The 23848-nt window shown below is 35.0% G+C and overlaps 2 protein-coding genes across 4 annotated transcripts; both read right to left on the bottom strand.

Annotated features, from left to right (window-relative positions):
* Nucleotides 1–2464: 2464 nt before the first annotated feature.
* LOC143359713 (uncharacterized) lies at nucleotides 2465–15792 on the bottom strand. 3 transcript variants are annotated; one of them, XR_013083154.1, is made up of 9 exons: nucleotides 15652–15792; nucleotides 14072–14564; nucleotides 13232–13328; nucleotides 12385–13097; nucleotides 11484–11663; nucleotides 10886–11148; nucleotides 10073–10809; nucleotides 3018–8795; nucleotides 2465–2977 (listed from the first exon to the last, which is right to left on the bottom strand). XR_013083154.1 is itself a non-coding variant. In XM_076797853.1 (9 exons), exons 1-9 carry the CDS (start codon nucleotides 15696–15698, stop codon nucleotides 8731–8733), a joined length of 2493 nt encoding a protein of 830 aa, XP_076653968.1. In that variant the 5' UTR covers nucleotides 15699–15792; the 3' UTR covers nucleotides 2465–8730. The 3 variants fall into 3 exon arrangements, 2 of the variants coding, with proteins under 2 accessions (XP_076653968.1, XP_076653967.1); XM_076797853.1 differs by having other exon boundaries at nucleotides 2465–8795; nucleotides 10886–11000; nucleotides 11103–11148; XM_076797852.1 differs by having other exon boundaries at nucleotides 2465–8795.
* A 738-nt stretch (nucleotides 15793–16530) lies between these two features.
* Nucleotides 16531–23827, bottom strand: Mfs18 (major facilitator superfamily transporter 18). Its single transcript, XM_076797494.1, has 8 exons — nucleotides 23176–23827; nucleotides 22729–23075; nucleotides 22480–22653; nucleotides 17969–18101; nucleotides 17781–17877; nucleotides 17423–17588; nucleotides 17198–17356; nucleotides 16531–17131 (listed from the first exon to the last, which is right to left on the bottom strand). The coding sequence occupies exons 1-8, from the start codon at nucleotides 23235–23237 to the stop codon at nucleotides 16992–16994; spliced, it is 1278 nt and encodes a 425-aa protein (XP_076653609.1). The 5' UTR covers nucleotides 23238–23827; the 3' UTR covers nucleotides 16531–16991.
* Between the last annotated feature and the right edge of the window lie 21 nt (nucleotides 23828–23848).

The following is a 23848-nucleotide window of genomic DNA, read 5'->3' as shown; positions in this document are numbered from 1 at the left end:
TGTTTCATGGTATGCTTGTCGAATTTTTTCCAACAAAAAATGTCGTCTGTTTCTGTTAAGTACAAACGTTTAGTAAAAATGTGCTTCAGAAGTTGAGCGTTCGGAGCCAATCCTATATAGATGCCTCTGTCGTTTGTTCCACTTTAATTGTACCGATTAACGTTCCATTTTCTATTACGATCCGAGAATGCAATCTAATAAGATCTGAAACTGACCGTTAAAGGAATACGGTGACAACGTCGTTCTCTTACTGTTCTAATTGAACAGGTTGCAAAAAGTTGAAGAAACGAGTGAGATTGCTACTCACAATATATATATATATATAGTGATAAATCGAATCTACGAAAGAGTATGTAGAAAATATAATAAATTTATTACCTGCGCGTTTCAGCCATTGTACATTAGTGTCACCGCGAACAGTGTATTATAACCAGGACTTTGTGTAAATATAACTTGACGAATTTCCTTGAATATCATACCACATCCGTAGAAATGTTGATAAGGCATAATGTATATCCATTAAGTGCCATTACGGCTGAAACAAATTTTGTACATTGCAAGCCATCACCTATTAATAAAATATGAAACATAAAATAGATTTAAGATGATCAACTAAAATTTCCGTCTTCTTAACAATAAAATTAACGTTACCTAAAGGACATCCAATTAAAACCGTTTGCACAGTTTTCGAAAAATGTTACTTATACCAGCGAGTTTCAGGACTTGAAAACCAAGAAAATGATCGTTGACATTGTTTCTAAGTCGAAAGATTTATTCCTCGTATGGCAGGAAGAATGTATATTCCATATGGAATCATAATGCGGTATCTGTATTGCTTACTGTGCACCATACGTGCACACTGTTACATAACGAGTCTTGTCGATCGATTGTACTCACAATACACTCGATTCGGTAATACTTATTAATGATATTTAACAATTCTGAGATTGGATACATTTGACATGAATAGCCTCAATTAATAATTACTTGGACGATCTGATTGCTATAGTAAATTTTGAAAAAGTCATGATATTCATTGTTCAATATACACCAATTACGTATTTACAGGGCGAGCGAAAACAACAATTTTATAGCGAATCAATCGCAATTTTTAAAAGTATTACATGTAATATATAGTTGAAGAATTTGATTTCCTAGAAAATCATTGATTTACTTTATCAAATGAAGAACTGCATTTTAAGTCGATTCAAAAAAGTTCTCCACTAAGTTAATCAATTCTATTACTTTACAGTGATGCATTAAACAAAAGTAATTATTAGTAACATTAACAGGTTAACTGGTATAAGATCGTTATCCACATATCATCTTGAAAATTTCCAAAATATTACCCTCCCTCCCTTACCGAATACCGAGTGCAAACAGTTAATAATATTGAATTCCCAAATACTGTACAGGCTAATTCTACAACTAATTGGGTCCATAGTCTCGTGCTGTAGCAATATCAAAAGTGAAATTAGAATATTTCGCATCATCATTCTACTACATAATTACTTCCGTCAATATATTTACAAAGTAACGCTTTCTTATTCATTCATACTACATCATGCTATTTATACCAGCCGAATTTTATAGTAATTCTTCGACTATTTTAAAGAAATGATAAATTATTACGTGTTAGTATTCTTTAGCAATATAAAATACGACTATAAAATTACGTATGAAAAGTAACTCGATAACTTGTTAAAGCGCAATATTTTGATAAAATATATAGATTTACTAAAATGCGTATATCCTACATATGCCCTGGAAAATTCCAAACGATTTGGTTGGTAACGTTTTTTATTAAATATTTCATTACAGGAGGTTAAAATATTTATAATGCATTCAGATAACAGAATTTACAAATATATCTCAATATTTCCATATGTATGTATGCACATGTATATATATACACACACATATAGATATATATACATATACATATACATATATATATATATATATATATATATATATACATATATATATATATATATATATATATATATATATATATATATATATATATATGTACATATATAAATATATATAATATATACACGTATATATACTATATATACACATATACTATACACATCACATATTTGTATGTAAATCTTTCGCTTTTCCTCTACCACGCTTGTCCCATACATACAACGTTTACCGCACGCACACATGCAGACATTCTCTCTTTCACACCGATTCTTATGTACATGACATAGAGTGGCACAAACTGTCGCACAGATTTTTTTTTTTTTTTCGTTTTCGCATATTTTTCTTCGTCTCCGTTTCATCCGTCACAAATTTTTATTTTCGTACCATGATCACACTGTTTCTTAATATTCTTTTTGCTTCGTCCCGGACGAGGAAAGATGAAAGTGAACCTCTCGCACAAGCGACCGTCTACAAGAACTGAATGAAATTTCTCGTTTCGCAAAAAATGCATTCTAAAAAATTTCGTGTATTTTTCTCTTTTCTTTTCTTTTTTTTTTTTTTTTTGTATTTTTCTTCTCTTACTTGAAAATTAATCGTACTCACGCGCATACATTAGACCCATCGGAGCACGCTCTCCCGCACGCTTAAACTCGCTTTCATCGTCGACAATCCTCCATCTAGAAACTATGTATTCCCCCGCCCTCCACGCAACATCAACTTGCCTCCCGCAGTGTATTGCGACCTGCATCCCCATCGTATCTGTTCCAACCCCCTTCCCCCTCCCTGTTCTGTTCCCACCTTATACACATTAATTTCTTTCTCTCATATAGAAAGCACGTATTGTCTGTCAGAGCCGCGGATTTCTTTTCTGGGGGGCAAACGGTCCGAATTGACGGTCGGCTCGTGCAAAAAAATGTTACGAACGGAAAACGCGAGCTCCGCTCGCGGAACGCAGCGGGTGTACATGATAATTGTAAGCGCTTTTAAGTCACTACGCCGACAATAATTCGATAAGTGGCTGTGTACACGTATATGTATATTTCTGTGTAGGTGTGCGCGCGCGCGCGCGCGTGTTGTTGTACGTGTGGGCGTGCGCGTGCGTCTGTGTTACGATTATGCACGTTGGGGTGCTCGTCCGTATGCGTATTTAATTAGAACATTGTTTTAGTTTTCGCTTCTTTTTTCCTTCTTCTGTTTCATTTATCCGCTGGTTTGCCGGTGTTCTATACAATTCTAGCACGCTGCTCAATTACACCCCTGTATGTCCACAGAACGTTCGAAAACGAAAGAAGAGGAAAAAAAATGACAGATAGCCCTCTCTTAGAAACTACTCTTCTTCTGGCTTTTCTTGCGTCTTTGTAGAACCGTTCGTTTCTCGCGCGAGAACCGACGTGTAGCTCTTCAACGCTAGAGATGTAAACTATCGAGAAAGTTCTTTACGCTCGATCACATCTTCAAGTTCCGTTACACCGCCTAGTACAGAGCTGTTGATCGTATGCCCGTACGGGCAGCGGTTTTCTTGCCCTGGGCATACGCAGAACGGCGAGCACGAAGCCACGCCCCCTGCGGGCAAGGCTGCATGTATTTCTCATACGCATTGTCACAGGTACGCTACGTGGCCAGCTACGGCACTCGGCTATGTCACTTGGCCGCAGTGTCGCCAGATCAAGATTTCTTCTTCCCCCATTCGAATTTCCCTTTGTTCCGCTCTATTCTTCTCAGGCTTTCGCCGCGGCCCGGTCACGTGACGCGCTCCTCGTTCCTCTGTCGTGCAGCACATACTCCGGCACTGGCAGAAAGAGGCTTCAACTTTTTCCCCTCGATTCGTGCCCCCTCCCCTCATCTGGCGACACTGCTTGCCCGTAGCTGTGCTCACGGGCACCGGCGGGCGCCCTTGCCCGCTAATAGACATGTTTCGGCAGCTCTGGCCTAGTACATTCTAAGTGTAGGTCGTATCGTTTGTTTTGTTTTGTTTTGTTTTCTTTCGTTTGTTTTCTTTTTCTTCAAATATACCAAAAATAATTGAGCTCTCAAGTATTTCGATCTTTATAATTAAACGACAGTGAATTGCTTGTACTTTAGAATTTATTGTTATGTTCATTTGAATTTCGTTCGCACAGCAGCGTCGCTGTAGAAGAAGAAAACGAACAGGAGTGGGTCGGGCTCTCGGACCTCGCGATTCAAGCAGAAATGGAGACGCGCTCAGTCTAGCGGTGCTAGTGGAAATTAGCAAGACGGAAACGATCGTTGCCGAAACCGAAATTGATTCGCGCGATAACAACTTGTAGAAACAGACCGAGATTGTACGTTAAGATGCGTCCAGATAGTAACATCCGAGTCAATTTTTCTTTTCTTTTTTGTCTTTTGTGTTTTTTTGTTTTCGTTTTCGTTTTTGTTTTTGTTGTTTTTCTCGTAATTGTTTGTCGAGATTTCTTTCGAAAAAAGGGAGCAATCCGTTTTGATGATCCAATCTTTCCAGAAATTTTACATCTCTATTTTGCAACGAATATAAAATATTATATCGTTACTATCATCACTATAACTAATATCAGTATTATCGTTTCATTAGAATTATTACTACTGTTAATCTCTCACGGTCCTGTTCTACGGCTCCCGTTCAAGTGATATGGTTCTTTGACTTTTGTTTCCTTTTTTGATTCGTTTGGGTATAATACTGATTTGATCAAGAGAATTTGAACTTTTTCCCCGAACCTTGTTCTCGTTTTAGAATCACTTTTTGCTAGCGTTAACGCGTACGATTGGCGTTCAACAAAGAAGACTTAATTCGAACGAACAACGATCTGCGATGCATCAGCCAATGAAAACGGTTGAGAAATAACTTTATGCTTCATGTCGCCAATATAAAGTAATGTTGTACAGAGTGATCCGTACGATTGAATCGAATCAGTACTTTAAAACGATAGAAAGTCGAACAAATTTTCATCAGGCAAAATTAAATGATTTTATATATGTAATGTGGACGACTTGATGCCCAAAGCCCAAAGCCTGGAGATGTTTGAAAGATTTCAGAGTTACTTCAACGTTCGTACTGTGTAGAGAAGAAACGTTCAAGTTATTCTATATCTTTTGACCTAATCAATTTTCGATAGAAATATCTTAATACAAACACCGAAAACCAAAACAAGATATCGCGTACGACAAAATATCTGGCTCGATTCGAATAACTGGAAATGGTTCCAACATTCTTCAAACACCTTTGAACCATTTAATTTTGCCTAATAGAATTTCAAGCCAGCTTTTTATCATTCGAAAAGTATGGTTTCACTCGGTACGGTAGTGTTGGACATGTTGCATTTCTCAATTATTTCTATTATAGTAAATAGAATGTGTAATGTGCTATAACAGTTTTGGGACAGCGTCGTGGAAACGCGAATTTGGAGAAAGAGTATTTTTCCATGGAGAAACAAAAATCAAATGAGGCATGTCGAATCGAAACAATCGAAACAAGCTCACCAAGATCTATCAAATGCAACAAACTGAATTCTAATCGATACAATAATAACGATAATTCCTTATACTTTCTTCGAACAGAATTGTTTCAGTCAAATTAACATTCGCACGTACTGTGTCAGTAGGCATGACATTATTACTAAAGCGACATATCCTTTTTATATATAATTGCTTGTCAGCAACGAAAGTACACAACTTCCCTTAATGCTTCTTACAACATTAATACTATACAATCATGTTCCTTCGAAAGGATCTATGCTGACGTTACTCTATGAAATATTGCTTAACAGGTAAGACAAGAAAAATCGCGCTCATTTTATTGCCAATGATACTATAGCGAGAAGCACTTCTTAACTATTGCAACGTTAACAGTTAGCAAACAGCAATAAAGTGGCGCATTTTTAAGAATTACTATTGCTTTCAATAACACGACTACCCAGACTATAACATCAAGGTATATCGCTTGGTCAACAATAATTTGTTACTGCTTGAAAATCTGCTGTATTATCTTCCCATTGTGTGCAGAATCACCGGTATTTGCCAGGTTTATTAGCCGAATGATATTTTCCGTATCGTAAAAGCAAATTCGATTACAAACGTAAATTTACATTTAGATTGCATTCTTCTAGTTTGTCCCACAAAATTAGATTCCATTCCATTCACTGGTAATTCTTCCCTCGATATCTCTCTCTCTTCCTTTACAATACAGGCCGTTGTATCAGACACTTTGTTTCGTATAACAAAGTATAAAAAAAGAAAATCATAAAAATATGGCGTTATTCTGTTGTCTTTGTCAAGCAATACATTTACATTTACAACACGATAGAAACGAGGATTTTTCGTTCAAATTCTGCTTACGCGTTGAGGTCAATTTACACTATATGGCACGGACCGGCACGTACCGTCAACGGAACCGTATAGTGCAAATTGACCTTTATTCTGCAGTTTTTCATGGACGCTAAGTTTCAGGACTGAACACTTAAAAGATGTATCATCGGGAGACTTTACTTTTTATTTTCGAGTTAAATAGACGTTCTCGTTTAGAGCTTCAGTAATTTCACGAACTTCTCATCGGTCACAGCCACTTCGAAACTTTTCTCAAGTAGATTTAAAGAAACGATTATTCACTAATGGTAACAAGAGAAATGTCAACCTTTGCATTCGGTAGACCGGTACAAAGATACTAGATATTTACAGAAAAAAAAAAAAAGAAATGGCACTCTCACTAAAGATCACCTAAGGTCCAAGCCAGCTTCCAGTAAAACAAATTAAGCTTCTCAGAAGAAGTGAACAGAAAGTTTGTTTAATACATCAACGAGAACAGAATCTTACAAGTAGTAACCTTCTAAGCGAATTTATTGAATCTATAAACGAATGATAATCGATTCGATCAATTTTGTTAATGTTCTGGCTTCCTTTGTAGTTTCGAAAATACTTTTCACGCAACATATACAAAAAAAAAAAAAAAAAAAAGGAAAGACAGACTTAATTGTAAGTATACAAGAAAAGTAGATTGAATATAATTGGAAAATCACAAACTTCCGACTTTCATTGCATTAATTCATCCGAAAATTCTGTTTCGTGGCTATTGACTAGCTGCCGAAAGAAAAACAATTCTATTACCAACCAAAAGAAACACCTTGAAAACTCTTTTATAGCAGGATACTATCGAAGGGAAGTTTCTTTAAATGCATACGTACTCAAAGTTACACGTATTCATTCTCAATCGCTTGTATAGCTTTTCGTTTCATACTAATTAGGTATCTAAGATCTATGTGACATAGATCAGGTGCGTACTATTGAGAATCTTACGATTAAACAGCTTGAACCATTGTAGGTATCGGGGCTAGTCGAAATTTTTGTCAAATTATGCACTCTAATATACAATTTGATTAGCACACGCTAAAGGATGTCACGTTCTTGTCCTTTTTTCTTTTTCTTTTTTTTTTTCTTTTTTTTTTTTTTTTTGAAGTCGGTTTAAATGCAGCAGCAACTTGTTGACGAGGCGAGTACAACGTAGATTGCCACTCCACTCACACCTAACAGCTAGCACATATTCGAATTGTTATTTTCCTCCCCTCTTTTTTTCTGATTTTTTTTTGTTCTCTTATTCTTCATTAATTACTAAGAAGGTTCTAAACACATGTAACACATTAGCTTACACTTAAAAAAGATGGGCGATCAATAAAAGTCGTATAAAATTGCTTAAGTTGCACGTGATTGCATGACTATTTTGTATAAATAGAATGAGTTACTTGTTACTTAGTTAACTATCCGTAAGTTAATAAATGAGTGGTGAGCGGCGTATATTTATAGTTTTATACACACAGGAGCGCAACGGCAGCTAAATGATCGAACACTTATGGTTTGTTGTTCTCTCATTCTTTCTTTTTCTCTCCCTCTCTCTCTCTCTCTCTCTCTCTCTCTCTCTCTCTCTCTCCCTTCAATCTATCTACAATTTGTCTCCCTCACTCACTCTCGCTCTCTTTCGCTCTCTCCCTTCCTTTCAGATATTCATTCGCTCCTTGCCAACTGTTTTTTTTGCCTTATTTCATCCTTACTATTCGAAGTTTTTTCTTGTCACATTCATTCAAACATTGCGCACATAAGAATTGAGAAAATATATACACATAAAAACGTCGTGGCGCAGTAGCGATAATAGAAGTAATAGTAATAGTTTTAAGAGTAGTAGTAGTAATAGTTATAGTAGACATACTAGTAGAAGTAAAAGTATCAATGATAAATATAGTCAAATGTGATAGTTTCACCTAATCAGAGCACAATGCGCAGTTTTTTCTCTTTGTATCCGTTTATGGCTAGTTTACTAGAGAAATAGGGAGAGAGTTTGGTTTGGGGGGGGGGGTTAAATAACCCAAATAGGTATTATTGGAAAGACGCGAGTCAATACCTAACACAAATCTTTCAAAATGTATTCTAAAAACATAGATAATAACATTGGATGCTGCGTTATGCTTCCTTTAGTTATCTTTCTCCTTTGTACACGACGACTAAATATCTTTTTACAATCATAGTTAAGAATAATTTCTATCATAAATAAGAACTTGTAAAAAGTATACCTGGTACCGTGAATCGCGAAACGTCCTCTGTTAAAAAATCGTCGTCCTGAATGTAAGGGATGTCTACAAAAATCACCGAAAACTTGCACAAGGAGCGATAGTAGTCATCTTTCGAATGGCCCTTGGGTTGTATTACTGTGGCGGGGTCATGGTAGTAGTTGCAATGGGAATGATAGTGATAGTGATAGTAACAGTAATTATGGTAATGACGATGGTGGTAAATTGCTGAGTGGTCTGTAGCAGGGGATCACTTATCGGAACTCGGGCACTCTCCAGGTTGTTTCATTATGCTGTAGTCTAGGCGGTACTGAGCTGAAATTTAAAGTACACTTTACTGTATACGGGAAGAGATAGAAATACAGCTTGGAAGATTTCAAAATTGAAAAATGTAAAAGCCTTTCTTTAAATTTTCGGCTTACGATTGATCTAAATCGCAATTTCTCATATTTTTTGCCATTTTTAATTATTTGTAGCTGATAGCGACCTTTATCTATTTTTATGAAACTTTGTGCGTAAAAATAACTTACTTGGATCTAAAAAAGACATACTTTAAATTTTCACTATAGGCACAAATAAAAAAGTTACAAATCGTGACCTTTATTTTTGCCTTCGCAATTTCGACCAATGATAATTTTTAGTTCATTTATACATTGCCTAGTAATTAATATCCTTCTAACGTCTCATAAAATAACTCGAGTCGTTTGGTCTAATTTTGAGAAAATTATTAGTTTTTATAGGATATTCCACTGAATTTTGTCCCCGACTGTATATCCTTAAATTTTAAGCAGTATTAGTACGAGAAAACGTATTGTGCCCCATACAGTTTGAGCGAGCACTATGATAATGGGGCAGTGGTTTAGGGCGCCGGTACTCGTAAGAGATCAGCTGTCTAGGCCTGCCTTATAATATAGCAATTTAAATTAATACTATAAAATACCATAAAAATAAAATATGATCCGATTTAAAAACGTTTAGCATAACTTCCACCTTTTAAAATATATACAAATGATGTCGCAAAAAGCTTAAAAGAAAAATAAACTAGGACAATTGTTTAAAAATAACAACTGGTTAAAAACCTTGTATGTACTGCCCGCTGCTGTAAAGAACCAGTCGAAAGGAATGCGGCTCTGATTGGTTATTAGGTACATACATACATATAATTTTGCTATTGGTCAAAGTGACAAGAGTCTTTCTCTTACTCCTGTGCCGTCCCGGCTGCTTTCTTTGCAACAAAGGGCACGTCAAGGGTACATGAATGTACGAAACTTTGCAGAACGTGTAAAATCTTCTACGATTCGATTGCCGTTTATATAGAAATATTTTGAATATCACTAAAAAATGTGTAATTAGTAGACTGCGGATTTTATGCATTTATGAGAAAAATGTGTAGCTGCGATTTGAAATAGTAGTAAGATCTAAACAATTGAAGAGTATCCATATTAGTCTAATAATAAGTGTTATTTCTTGAACGAGTATCTCAAATATGTATGATCGAATCAATGTGAGAAATACTGATTGTATAAAATATATATAGAGAAAAAAAAAGCAATATAAATGTAAAGTATAAAGATAAAATATTTAAAACTCACCTTTTTTGGTAATGTCCTCCATTGTCTGATCTTTACAATCAACTGCGAGGTGATTACTACTGCCACAGTTATAACAGGAGATTTTCGTTGACGGGACGGCAGCTGGTGCGTACGTAACAACCGGAGAAGGTGGTATATTATACGGTGCCTGTACAGGTGTTGCAGTAGCGTTCGGTGGAGGTGGGGGTGTTCCCCCTGAAGGTGGATGTCCAGGATACTGGTACATCATTTCACCGTTTGGTTGATACGTGGCCGGATAAGCTGGCCTTGCATACGGTCCATGTGAGAAATTCGAGTAAATACCACTACTCGGTCTCAAAGCGGAGAAATGACCGTGTGGCAGATACGTGACCTGTGAATGCGATGGTGGTGCAGGAAAGGAAACGCATTGCGATAAGTTCGGTGGTCCGCCGCCGTTCACCATTTGATTTTTGTGACGCATCACGTGTGGCTGATTTCTTCTACGTTGCCTTTCCGCGCCCGATTGTATAGGTTGTTGAGGTGCTGGATGCGATACTGCACTCGTCGAATGCACTGGTGCAGAGCTAAGGTGATCTGTAACCGATGGTGCATTGCTCTCGCTTCCGCTCACCCACGGTGCTGCCGGAGGAGTTTCTGGCGGAGATCTACTACCAGTACTATCGGAACTACTGCTCTGCGAACAGTGCCTACTGCTCTCAGGATCTAAGTTTAAGGCTTGTAACTGCGTCAGACAATACACATGTTGTGCATTACACCTATAAATTTCAAATACATTAGAATGGTTTGTTTTTATCGCTCGTTTTTTACTACACATTGCACCTTCTTTATTACCTCGCGTATCGATTTTGCACCCCAGCAACAGGCAATGTAAGACAGGCGTAACACGGTGCGTTTTGTGCAGTATACATCGGGGGCGGTGCAGGATACATTTGTATTTGCGCAGGCTCTAATGGTGGCATAGTAGGATATCGCCGTAAATTAGGAGTGGCCGTATGATTATGATGATGATGCATCGCTGGATGCTGTTCCTGTAATGGTATAGACTTACTACTTTGATTTCCATTATCATTCATCATCTCCGTTCCTGGCATAGCCTAGAAAATCGTTAACTTGTTAGTTATATCAAATTATTATTTATTATTAATTATTTATCTAAATGAAACTAAAATATATATATATATATATCTCCATAAATATTAGAGGTGCCTATTTCACGTGTACGTGCCGAACGAATCAGTGTACCCAAAACCCCAAAAATCTCTGTATCCGTGTTTTGCACGGAGAATAGAATAGATAATTACACGTGTATTAAGAAGACGGATACTTCGCGATACTTAATTCGCGAATGCACGGTTCACGGATTCCGTGCACACGTGTACCCCCTTCGGTACACGTCCAAAATCGTGGACTCTAATACATATAAAGTTACCTCGTTTTCAAGCGAATCCATAGCTCCATGTGCTGCATTGCTGGTATTGTCCAATTTTTTGTCGCTGCTGATTTGATTTAAGCCGTTACTTGTTTGACTCTTCACTATACTTCGTAGCTGTCCCACTGCATTCTGTGTTAAGCCTATTTCCCTCAAATCTTCATCGCTCATCCTTCGAATCTATACTCAGCATTTTGTAAACAAATCAATTAGTTTTATAATGTATCGCACAGTGTCACGATTGATTTAAGCATCAAATATTTCATTAAAATAGAAAAGTAGCTTAAGCTTGCGTGACGAATAGTTATTATAATCTCTTCGAATAGAATTTCATGCGATAGAGTACTCTCTCCCAATAGTTCAGTATAGGAGGCTGTAGGGGCATATTTTTCCCAAGAAATGTAGATTTTTACAAACCCCTACCAGTTGTTCTCGATCTATAAATTCGTATAACATTTCATATCAAATTAAATATTGATAATTTTTATTTAACAAAAAAAAATTTTACGTGGAAAACTAAACAAACAACGGACCTCCTTACCCATTAGTTGTCTCTCCCAACAGTTCGCGAATCTTCCTCGAATCGTGTTCATTTGCATTAAGCGTTCGATATTTGTTTGCGAACATGTGATAAAGAAAGTGATCACCTCAATTTTGTATCAACATCTTACCATGTTTGAAATATGGAATTAATGAATAATTTAAAAAAAAGATATGTATCATCGTTGGTGTGTATTGAACGAACTATTGGAGTCGCATCGAAAATACAAACGCTAACATGCTTGCTTAGTAGTGGGGGAACTGTTCCAACGCGATGAAAGAGAAGGCGAACTATTGGACGAGAGTACTGTAATATTTTGTAATGTTCTTGAAAAATAGTTTTAAAACTTTACTTTCTCACCTCATCGAGAGAAAAATTCTGCAAATTGCCTTTGAAGTTTGGCATTTCTTTTCCTAGTGTTTCTCGTAAAGAGTCACCGGATGCTGAAGACCTCAATCGCGGCGGCGGTGGTGGTTGTTTAGATTGTGCTGCTGCCGGAATTAAGGTAGAAGAAGCATTTTCTATGCTATTGTGCCGTGAGAAAGTGGTAGAACTACTAATTGGCAAGGGAACAGAACGTGATGGCAGCAGTGGAGGTTGACTAGGATGACTCCTGCTAGTAGCAAGTGCAGGAAGTGGTGGTAGGGAATTCGCATTTGAACTGGAGATACTAGTTTGACTGTTAGAGGCACTCGTTGACGTTAGGGTGTTTGAAGTAGACTGAGTCACTTGCGAAGAGGTCCGTGGCATTGTATTATTCCTGCGACCCATTGGGGAATTACTGCGACTAGGAGATCGAGACTGGGATGGCGACGATTGACGGCTGACTAAGGGGGAAGGTGGATAAGCCAACATGTCACCAGTATGATACATCAGTTGATTCCCCATCATAACCTGACCTGTCCATGGTGGCATATGATTTATCGATGAAAATCCAAGGTGAAGATATTGTGCCCCACCGCCTGATCTGATTGGCATTTGCTCTGGTGTTGGTAAACACAATCCAGGAGGAGGCATTGATAAACCAGGGGGAACTCCGGTTACCATAGTATTATTTCTCATTGCCATGTCCCCTGCAAATAATACAATAAATTATTTTATACACATAATATACGTATACACGCATGGATGAAACCACTGCCTTCTTAAGTAACTCTCACTAAACCGTTACATACATTGTATTCGTATCAATTATGTTATAAATTACCATGATAGGTTTGCATTGGAGGAGGTGCCATCAAACAACTACCCTGTACTTCATTGTCCATTAATCTTTCATTCGTACCCATACATGGTGAACAGCCCTGTTAAAGAATAGGCATGTCAAAAAAGTAAATGAAATCAGGGATTTAAAACTGGTATGATTTTGATAATAATATAATAACAAAATCGTTACAATACCGAAACCGAAATAAATACCGGTATTTTTTCCGGTAGCTGTAATAAATTCTATCATAATCATAAGGACACCGAAAAAATGACCGATAAATATCGGTAAATATAACATACTGGCATTTTCGTATTTCGGTTTCTATAAGGGTTTCGAAGGTACAACCCGAAAAATTCCGATATAATATCGGTATTTTACATTTCGGTAGAAGTCGCTGAATAAAATATTCATTTTTAGTAATATATAGAGAGTATTACCGAAACATGTGAACATAATTCACAGATCAATTCAGTGCACTAAAATAAGACAAAAGTTCATATAAACGTTTGCTCTATATAACCTTGTATCCGAGTTACAACTGAGTTTCTGTCTTCTAATAATACTTTTCAGAAACTGAGTTCTTCGTTTGTCCGTCTATAATTCCCAGTAAGCAACTAACTTTAATTAAATACAATACAAAAACAGTTGCAACTCAGGAACAATGTCCGATAGGAAACATATTTCCATGAATCTTTCGCTCATTTAGCGTATTGAATCCATCCCTAAGTTATGCCTACACGGTTTGGTACATCCTATATGTAACTCGGGTGAACCATGAATTGAAAAAGTATTATACAACCGTACAAGAAGCATATTTATACAAGAATTTATATATACTTGTGCCTGTTTGTAGGATGAATTTGACTTTGAAAGATTTAGACGAGATTCCTCTTCTTGGAGTTTTATGTAAATATTGCCAAAGATACTTTTCTGCTCGTATGTAAATGCTGGATGATTTAAAGCCATTGTATACAGTAAGAGCAGTTCCTCCAGCGGTTGGTCATCCGGTGAGAGGGTGGTCCCATTGAGTAGGTTAGAGATCTCTTGATAGTCAAAATTTGACAAGTTCTTGTATAAGATCACAGCACACGCATAATTACAAGAATGTAATAATGCCATGTAGAGAGCAAGTTTCCGTCTTGTGCGTTTATCTGCTACTCCTAAGGTTGTCAACTCCGCAAGATCAGAGGCACTATTTGCATGATGTTCTGTGTCGCGGAGGTCATTGTAATCCCGCTTGCCAATATCCTCGACACAAGTGCCAAGGTATCGTACTTCAAATGGCAGGCACATGTTTAATAACGTGCACATGACATCGATACGTTTATAACTGCACATAGATAAAAACATAGATATGTGACAAGCATAAAAGTTTTATATTTCATAAATGTAAATTATGTTCTTAACATATTTTTGTGATTATTTACATGAGAATTGTTAAAATATATGATCTTAAATACTGAAAATGATTAATAAACATTAATATTGGGTAAAACTTTATACTTGAAAGGGCTAATAAAATGGGACATATAATTAAGATTCTTATTCCATCCTAGTAGCTTGAACTTTCCAAGTATTAAATCTATAATTGAATTCTTGTTCTTTGTGTCATTATTATTACTATTCATCATTAAAAATACTGTAGATCAGTAGGTTCTATCACTGATTTGGAATTATTGTTCTTAATAGTTCTTTCAACGATATTGATAACAATATTTGATATGTAATTAAAGAAATAACATCTCATTTATCTCAAAAAAATCTGTAAAGTTTTATTTAAAGAATGTAAATGAATTTAAATATGTATGAAGAATACTGTATTGTGTTGTAGTTTCAATGATCTTGTGAGGTAATACCATAAAATAAAAACCATTGAGATGTAATATATACGTTGTATACATACGTTAATTGCAATGAAAATATTAATAAATTTAGCTCAACAGATCTTCAGTTATTCGATAAGAATTTGAAATCATACATCAGATATTGATGTAAATAAGAATAGAGTATGTCATTCGATAAGATCTCGGAAATCGAATAGTATTTCGTTGTATTGTGAGGTATGTAAGAAATTATATAGGAAAACACACAGTTAATACCATACATGGTATTTCCGCGTAATATATAAAAAAAGATTACATTCGCTGCATTCGAGTCTAGAAGGTCTACTTAATTCTGCAATTATCAATAGATCTGCAAAGAGTTTCTGACAAAAGGAGCGAAGATAAGATCGTGATAGTAAGATTTTTTTTCTTTTTTTTTTTTTTTTGGTTAGTTCGAAATTTGGTAAGAAGGATGAGGAGGTCATGGTGGAAAACGTAACAGCAAGTCGAGAATCAGAGAGGTTTAACATGTTTGTGATAACGAAGGGAAAATATTGCATAGACTAGGAGAGTGGTTAATGATATTTCCATTACCTGGACAGATTCCCAAACCATGATACCACGTTCTCCTTACACACCATTGCCAGACAACATTGATACCACTTGGGCTGAAGAAAGCGCCGATGCGGACAGCTTTGGCGCCTCGGGTGTTGCTATCAAGTGACAATCACGGCGGGGCCTGGCACAATAACGAACTAGTTCGAAACCGTTCACGAATGTGTAAGTCTGGTCAGAATTCGAGGACGATCAGCCGTAGCCGTGGCGAGCACATCAAACGCAGAGCGGCGGCGGCAGCAGCAGCAGCAGCAGCACGGCGCACCGTGAAGTATCCACATTCGCGACAGCAATCAGAGACAGGCGCGACCGACCGATGGATTTAACGACGAGCACCGATCAACGAACCACGCGTTCATAAAAAATCTCGCACGAACAAGCAACACGATCCTCCCGTCGAAAATAAAATTCAACCCCCACAATTATCCCCGCTGCGTATGCTAATTCTCACTAGATGTTCCGAATCGAAAATTCGAGTCTCGAGATCCGTTCACATGCTCGCGTTAAAAAAGGCATCGGGTATTTGCTCGAACTTACCGCAAGGCTACTATCTCACGGGAGCGATACTCGCACGTGCCAGTTTCTGCATTGGTTATCCCATCGTCTATCGTCAATTGAAAGAGCTCCTTATCACTCGGCGTATCATACTCGGAAACCGCCTTTAAGAAATAACGTACCGCGATTTGCAAAGAACCGTAGTTAAACAATCTTTCTAACCAATCGTTTCTCATTCTGATTGAACTGATGGTTACATCGATATCAGACTTAAGTTTGCAAATGTACATTTCAACGTTAAATTAATGTTATTATAAATTGAAAGAACCTTTTGTTATTTTGTGCGCTCAGAGAGGACATTTCCTCTCTGGTGCATTTTATTTTAGAAATCGCTTTTAGAAAATATCATAACGTGATTCGTAGTCGTAAAGAACTGTCGTTAAACAATTATTTGACAAATTGTCTTTGACTGTCACTTAACAGAAAGTAAGTTAACATCGTAAATTTACGTTTCATCGTAAAGTTCATTTTGTTTCAGGTCCACGTTTGAAAAACTTTCATATTCTTTATTAATCATATTTTTATAACTTTTATTATGAAAAGTAACTGAATACACAATTATATGGAAAAATATAGTAGAAGTCAATAGTTATGTATTGTCACTAAAAACATAAAAACATAATGGATCATTGGCTATTTTAAAAATGTCTTGTATCAATGTATTATAAGATAATATAATATTTTGTAATACTTTATTCTACATATGTTGAAACGTTTATAATCTATGGATTATAAACTTTCTCGGAAACGAATCAGATCATATTTTATATAATTGCTTGACCAGACCCAAATAACAAATATATTATACATCCTAATGCATCGATCATAGCAATAAATACAAAGACAACAGGCCAGCTGTGTGTTACATGTAAAATGTGTCCAGCAAAATACACCCCCAAGAATCCTGCAAAATATTATTATTAGTTTCTTTATAAATGTGGAATAACTTATGATCGTTGTTCTAGCATACCAGGTATAGCACCAACAGTGTTCATTAATCCAAATACGCTGCCAGAATGTTTCGGTGCAAGATCCGAAGGATTCACAGCTATTGCATTGTTATGGAAGCCTGATCCGCCAATTATAAATGCGAGACAAATTATTGCACTTTGAAAAGATTCTGCTTTTGCTGAAATCGTATTAAATGTTGTAACTTTGCAGATCATTTTTGTCTAAAATATAATTATACACGTACCTAGGAACAGTAGACTAATTATTTCGGTAACAAAACATATTGTTTCAATTATTTTACGTGTCACAGTGACAGAATATCCTGCTTTGAGTATTTTTTCAGAAAGAGCTTTACCCAAAAATGTACAAGGTAACATTGATAACCATGGTACCATATTTACAACCCAGCTCTGAATAAATTAAATTACATTAATTACAAACAATCGGATAGCAAATGTTTTAAAGTTCTATAAATGTAAAATCTGTATTACTTCAGACTTGCAACATAGAAGTGGAATGGACAGTTATCACGACTATGAGCAGCTATGGCTATGAAATCTTTTCTCACGAAAAGCAAGCTATAATAAATAATAATACATTACCTTCACTTCGGGAAATGTATCATGAAAATATGTTGGCATCCATGATAATAATACAAAAAAACAATTATTTTGGCAAGCATGTCCTATCACACATGACCTGAAATTTGTAATCTAAAATGAAATTCTTGTATTTTCCTTAAAATTTAAGTAAAAAATATTCTTATTTTTGTAACTTATTGTTAAATTACCAGAATGGAGGTTTTCGTAAAAGCTTCAACCATTGTAAAGGATCTTTAGTTGTTATCTTAGTTGAAGCTGATTTTTCTTTAAATGGTAAAGTGTGATAACTTAACAACAAGGTCCATGTCAGGCTCAAACCACCTATATCAATAAACATTGACTAAATATGTGTATGTGTAATCTGCTGTATTTATATAAGTATAACATGCATTATTATAATATACATTCATTTCACGTCGTATAAAAACTTTTACAAGTATAAACTATTCAGGAAAATTTCACTTCTTCGCTGATTTTCAAAAATTTGTTATACACTTAGGCAACACGAATATAAATACACAATTATATGTATAAAAAAAGAAAGTACATGCGGACAGGAGGAGTTGTAGCGAAATTAGAAAAATGTGCGAAAATTGCGATTGTTTTTCTGGAAGAGATTCCCTCGAAAATGTAGAAAGAGTTTGACGTAAAATTATTTATTTTGAGGCATAAAAAGTATTTTTAAATAATGTTTTGTATTGTTAATTCAACGATTTAACTTTCGTATGAATAGAATTAAAAAAGCATAATGAAAGTAACCTCTTGAAAAGTAAATATATTTCCTTCCGTTCTCATGTTTGATCTTCCGACATTTTAAAAATGAATGTGATTTCCCGCTTCGCATGTGTTGCTCACTACACACCGAAATTGTTACATGCTCACTGAAAACACGAATAGGGGATTCCCTTGTGGGAATTCCCTCGTTCGAACCGCACCTTATTCTTATGTAGTTAGATCCATATACACGTGTAATTGAGTTATTTCACAGTTACATAATCGAAGCAAGTCATCTCTTCCGTAGAAAGCTCCAAAGAAATATAGTGGATTTTAATTATTTACTTATTTTATGATGTTTTTAATATGAAATGTACGGCATGAATTATGATTATGCTACGGGTATAATTTTTGTTAAGACAATGGTTTATTTTTAAATTTTCAATTTGTTTTACTAGTAATTCATTTTATCGAGTGTAGTTAACAAAAAAAAAAAAAAAATAGTATTCACGTATCTATCGTAATGGAAGATTTTGAATTTTAATAAATTAGTGATTTATTTGAACATCTGGTTCAAAAGACAATTAATTTTCATTAGGATGAGGAAAGTAAGAAGTAAAAATGGATAATATAATTTAATATAAAATATTTACAATTTAATTTGCTGGTGTTAGTGTAATATATATTTTATTTACACACATAAACATGTAACATGTAATCTTTTTATCTTACTCTATATTTATTGAGTTATTTTTTTCAATCATATATCACTTTTCTTCATAGTACTTTTTTAAACGTTTTACATATAATCTAACAAAATTTGGTTCATGTCTAGACCAAACCACTATGTTTTTGAATGCATCTTTCATTTTGCTTTCATCAGACAATTTACTTGATGAAAATTTCACTCCACTTCTGTCATTGGAAAGATAAATTTCTATTTTGTTGTTTGAAACGTTTTCGTTTTCCACACTATTTGGTAAGAATTCAACAGGTTCTTCGTCTTCTGATTCCAATTGTCTTCGAAAATCTTCTATCGGTGGTAATTCTGTGAGGTCTTGATCAAGGAGGTTTTTCCACGCGATTTGGATGCACATAACACTTACTTTCGTCCACCCCTCATGTAAATAATCAATATATTCCTTTATGTCAAAGATAGAGTAGAATTCTTTTATTCCACCTGGTAAATTTTGAATTCTATGTAACATTTTATTGCGATATAACTTCTTTACTACATCAATTACTTGATTCATTGGCTGAAGATTTTGAGAAGTCTTGGGGGGGGGGAGGAAGAATATGATTTTGAATTGTTCATCCAACTGGAATCTTTCAAATAACTTTGCTTTATTTCCTTGAGAGTCATCCACAATAAGAACAACTTTCCCATATGTACTCGTCTGCATTTGATGTTTCAGCACTTCAGGTTTAAAATGGTTTTGATACCACTCGAAAAATAAACCTGCATCCAAGGAACATTGTCGTTGCGATTTGAATATCACAGGTAAGTGATGTTTCCAAGACTTCAATACTCTTGGATTTGCAAATTTGTTAATGAATAAAGGTACCAGCTTGTGTTGTCCCGTCGCATTAGTGCAAAGACCTATAGTTACTCGTTCTTTTTTTGTTGTTTGATCGTCAATATCTTTTATTCCACTATGTATTAAAATCGATGTAGAAAGATTTCGCCATATGAAACCAATTTGGCAAAAATTATAAATGTTCTCTTTATCAATGCCAGTTTCCTCTATGCATTGAGTAAAATTTTGTAAAAATTGTTTAGTAGTTTCTTCATCCACATCCTCTACTAGCTTTAAAAGTAGATGGTCCTCCATATTCTGTATGAATGTCTACTGCTTTCTCCAATATCAGTGAATCCGTAAGCGTTTCGCCGAGAGCTCTCTGTTCCAGACACCACACATATAAACGGTTGTCCATTTCTTCGTTTATCGGTTTCCGTAATTTTCGACGTTGTCCCATTACAACACCCTGTTCTGTAAATTGATTTAATGGCACTGCATAGCGTCGAATACGGCGAACCGTAGCAGGATGAATATTATATTTGGCGGCTAGCTTTGAGATGGACACACCACTTTCCAAATGTCGAAGAACTTCTAGTCTCTGATCCATTGTCAGCAATGTCTTGCAAATCCTCTTGTCACTTGCCATCTTGATAAAAGATTGTTGTAATGCGTTGAATTAATTACCATAACCTTAATATCCAAAGTCTTCTTACAGGGGCTTCAAGAACTGGAGTGCTAAAGATGAAAATTGAATTTGAACATACAGAATTTTTGATTTACAATAGTATTGGCCGAAGTATCGCTATTTTGTAAACACACGGGACATTATTAATCAAAGGCTTTAAAGTTCGATTAGTAAAGTTCCTCAAACTTTTATAGCCCATGCGGTTTCTTAAAACCTTGCTCTTTTACATTCAGTTGGTAAGCAAGCGACCAAATTGCTATCCATAAGTCCATGAATTAAACAAAGTTGTAATGTACGCAATGAACAAGCGCTGCTTCCTGGGAATTCTACCCATAGGAAAACCCATAGATAAAATTCATTTGTTATCACTGTGCTCATAATTTTGCTTTAACAAAATTAAAATAACAATCTGTTATTCATTCTCCTCAAAAAGATAATCTCTTGGCATACAAACAAAACGTTTATAAGATACAAAGTTTTCATTTGAAATTATGTATTACAAATGTTCATTTGAAACTATTATAAGTTTTTTGTTACATGGGATTATTGAAAGAGAATGAGATAAAATCCAATTCATCGAATAGAAAAACCATAGTGCAATTCTCGAAATATGGAAGCAGTGCTAAACAATACATTTGCATGTTAACGTATTTATCTGATAAATATTTTTATGATACCTTCATCACTAAATCAGTGATGTGTTCCAATGAACATAAGTCCAAATATATTTTTAGTTGCACCTCCTTTCGTTGTAGAGAAGGCAAGACTAATTTCCAGTAATTTAAATATTATAAAATGTTTCAATGACGTTGTATTTTACCACATAAAGTATAAGAAAGTATTCTTAACACGTTTATCTCTAAATACTGCCGTTTATGTAAATAAAGAGGGAATACTACCATTTTAATTATAGTTTTGTTTCTCTTGTTTACTACCAAAGCCATGCGAGATATGTGACTTTCATGCATCTATGATAATATGAACAAATTTTGTAAACGTGTTAAATAATATTTTATGCATAGCATACAAATTTTTTCATAGAAATGTATGCTATCGGTCATGTCTACTCAAGTAGATCAACAACTTTATCAAGTTCTTTCCTTGAAAGTAATAATGTATTCGTGACAATTATTTCTTAAATAAATTGCAGTAAAAGATTAGTACAATCGCATAATAATTAGTTTAGTATAAAACAAAATACATCAATTATTGCTTCTAGAGGTATGTTAGAATTGAGTCATATAAATAAAATAGATTTATATGGTTATATATCTTTAAAAATGCTAATTAGATTCAAGGTAACGCACAGAATTTTGTAGATTTGAATATGTTATAATTAATATGTAAAGCATTGTGCAAAAATGTCCGAATTGTAGAGATGTGCGAGAACACGAAAATGGAGTCGGGTCGGGAGAGGTAGAGAATTTTATTCGGGATCGGAACGACCTTTCGAACATATCGATCCTTGAGGTTTTCGAATGTAACGGGATTCTCGAAAATTTTCAAGACTATTCCCGTGAATAATCGGGATTCCCGAAATTTTCGAGAATCCGACTCGTCTCAACCCGATATCGTCCTGACGTGTCCCAACCATCGGATACCTGAGATTTTCGGGTTCTCGCACACCTCTATCGAATAGCTATTTTCTTGCGTTCGCTTTAGATAAAAAGAAAGAAAAATATTGTCTCATTTATAAAAAATGTTTCCAACTTTATGATGCAGCAACTTTTGACAAAACTTCTGCGCACTTATAAATGAAACATTTGATATATTCATTTACCTAAAGTTTGAAAAACTGTCATCCAATTATAATTTTCCAACAGGTAAGAGCCCAGAGATCCTGTGAGTAATGTACCAAGGGCAGATCCTGATGTTAATAAACTAAAGAATGAAGCTCTTTCAGATTCATGTAATCGTTGACTTATTAAACTAATCATACTAGGAAAATGCATCCCTGAAATATACATGATAATTAACACATATACTATTTGTTATTAATTTATTGAATTAATTTGTATTCCAAAGTTACCTTGAAATGCTCCATTTATTGTTCTTACTGTAGCAACTAATAATACAGATGTATCACTTTGTGAAACAAATTCAATAATTTCTGGCATAAAATAAGTAGTCGTGGACCATCCAATAGCAGAGATCAATAATACTTTTTGTCCTCCAATTCTATCACTAATGTAACCGCTAGCAACTTGTGTTAATGTGTAACCCCAGAAAAAGCTAGATAATATTACACCAGCATCAGGTTTGGACCACTGTTTCGTTTTGCTTATTATCGGTATCAACAAAGGAACAGATGTTCTTGTGGCATAAATAAGACAAGTGCCACATAATAATGATAAGAACCATTTACGTTTCTCCTTTCTGAAATATTTTTTGGAAATTTTACATATTGTAATCGGTTTTATATATATATATATGTTTTTAGAGAATTGAAAGAAAATCTTAAATATAACATCATTACCTTGACCAAGATGAATTGGTTTTTTCATTCTGTATTGTATCTAAAGGTATTTGCATTTGCATTTCTTACAAAGTTATTTCTTATGTAAAAAATTACAGTTTCTTCCATATATATGTATATGTTTTTAACGTTGTGACTTATATTCATTAATAAACGAGTGTACATCAATGAATGTATATTTAATTTTAAAAATTAGCAGAACAGGTGTGTTAGTATAAATTTACAGTTTATATGTTTCATTAACAAATTTAGCAAAATATTCACGATATAAAACTTTCACACGTATGTTCATCAATAATTTTTCGGAAGAACATTCTAATTAACATTTTGACATTAACAAAAACAATTCATAACAAAATTTCGTTCAAATAATATACTTTGCGGATGTATTATTTAACTATACATCTTTCAATTACTCATTACTCTACTGTTAATTTTTATTTCTTATTATCTATACACAAGTGCAACAGAATTGCATACTTTGAAAACTTCAGAGACGATTTATAGTCAACAACGTGAAGATAGGGTTAGATTCAGTCATTACTTCGTCCTTAGGGTGCGTGTCCATTTGAGAGCAGATAGGATATATATATATATAGGTGCTCACGCCCGGGGTTTCGGCGTTCCCACTTTTGTGGCATCGCCTTTTTAGCATGGAACAGGACCTGGGCAA

The sequence above is a fragment of the Halictus rubicundus genome, chromosome 12, assembly GCF_050948215.1.
Source record: "Halictus rubicundus isolate RS-2024b chromosome 12, iyHalRubi1_principal, whole genome shotgun sequence".
Taxonomy (NCBI): Eukaryota; Metazoa; Arthropoda; class Insecta; order Hymenoptera; family Halictidae; genus Halictus; species Halictus rubicundus.
The sequence above is the reverse complement of the archived record's forward strand: the minus strand, read 5'-3'. Positions and strand labels throughout refer to the sequence as shown.

Excerpts from the sequence above, each read along its gene's own strand:
- LOC143359713 (XM_076797852.1), bottom strand. The coding sequence starts at position 15,698 with ATGGTGTGTAAGGAGAACGTGGTATCATGGTTTGGGAATCTGTCCAG. Across the intron at positions 14,565-15,651 it reads TGGTTTGGGAATCTGTCCAG|TTATAAACGTATCGATGTCA; the intron begins GTAATGGAAATA and ends ATCTATGTGCAG. Across the intron at positions 13,329-14,071 it reads CATCCTACAAACAGGCACAA|GGCTGTTCACCATGTATGGG; the intron begins GTATATATAAAT and ends ATTCTTTAACAG.
- Mfs18 (XM_076797494.1), bottom strand. The coding sequence starts at position 23,237 with ATGCAAATGCAAATACCTTTAGATACAATACAGAATGAAAAAACCAAT. Across the intron at positions 17,589-17,780 it reads ATACATTTCCCGAAGTGAAG|AGCTGGGTTGTAAATATGGT; the intron begins GTAATGTATTAT and ends TAATTTATTCAG. Across the intron at positions 17,132-17,197 it reads CACTGTTGGTGCTATACCTG|GATTCTTGGGGGTGTATTTT; the intron begins GTATGCTAGAAC and ends AATATTTTGCAG.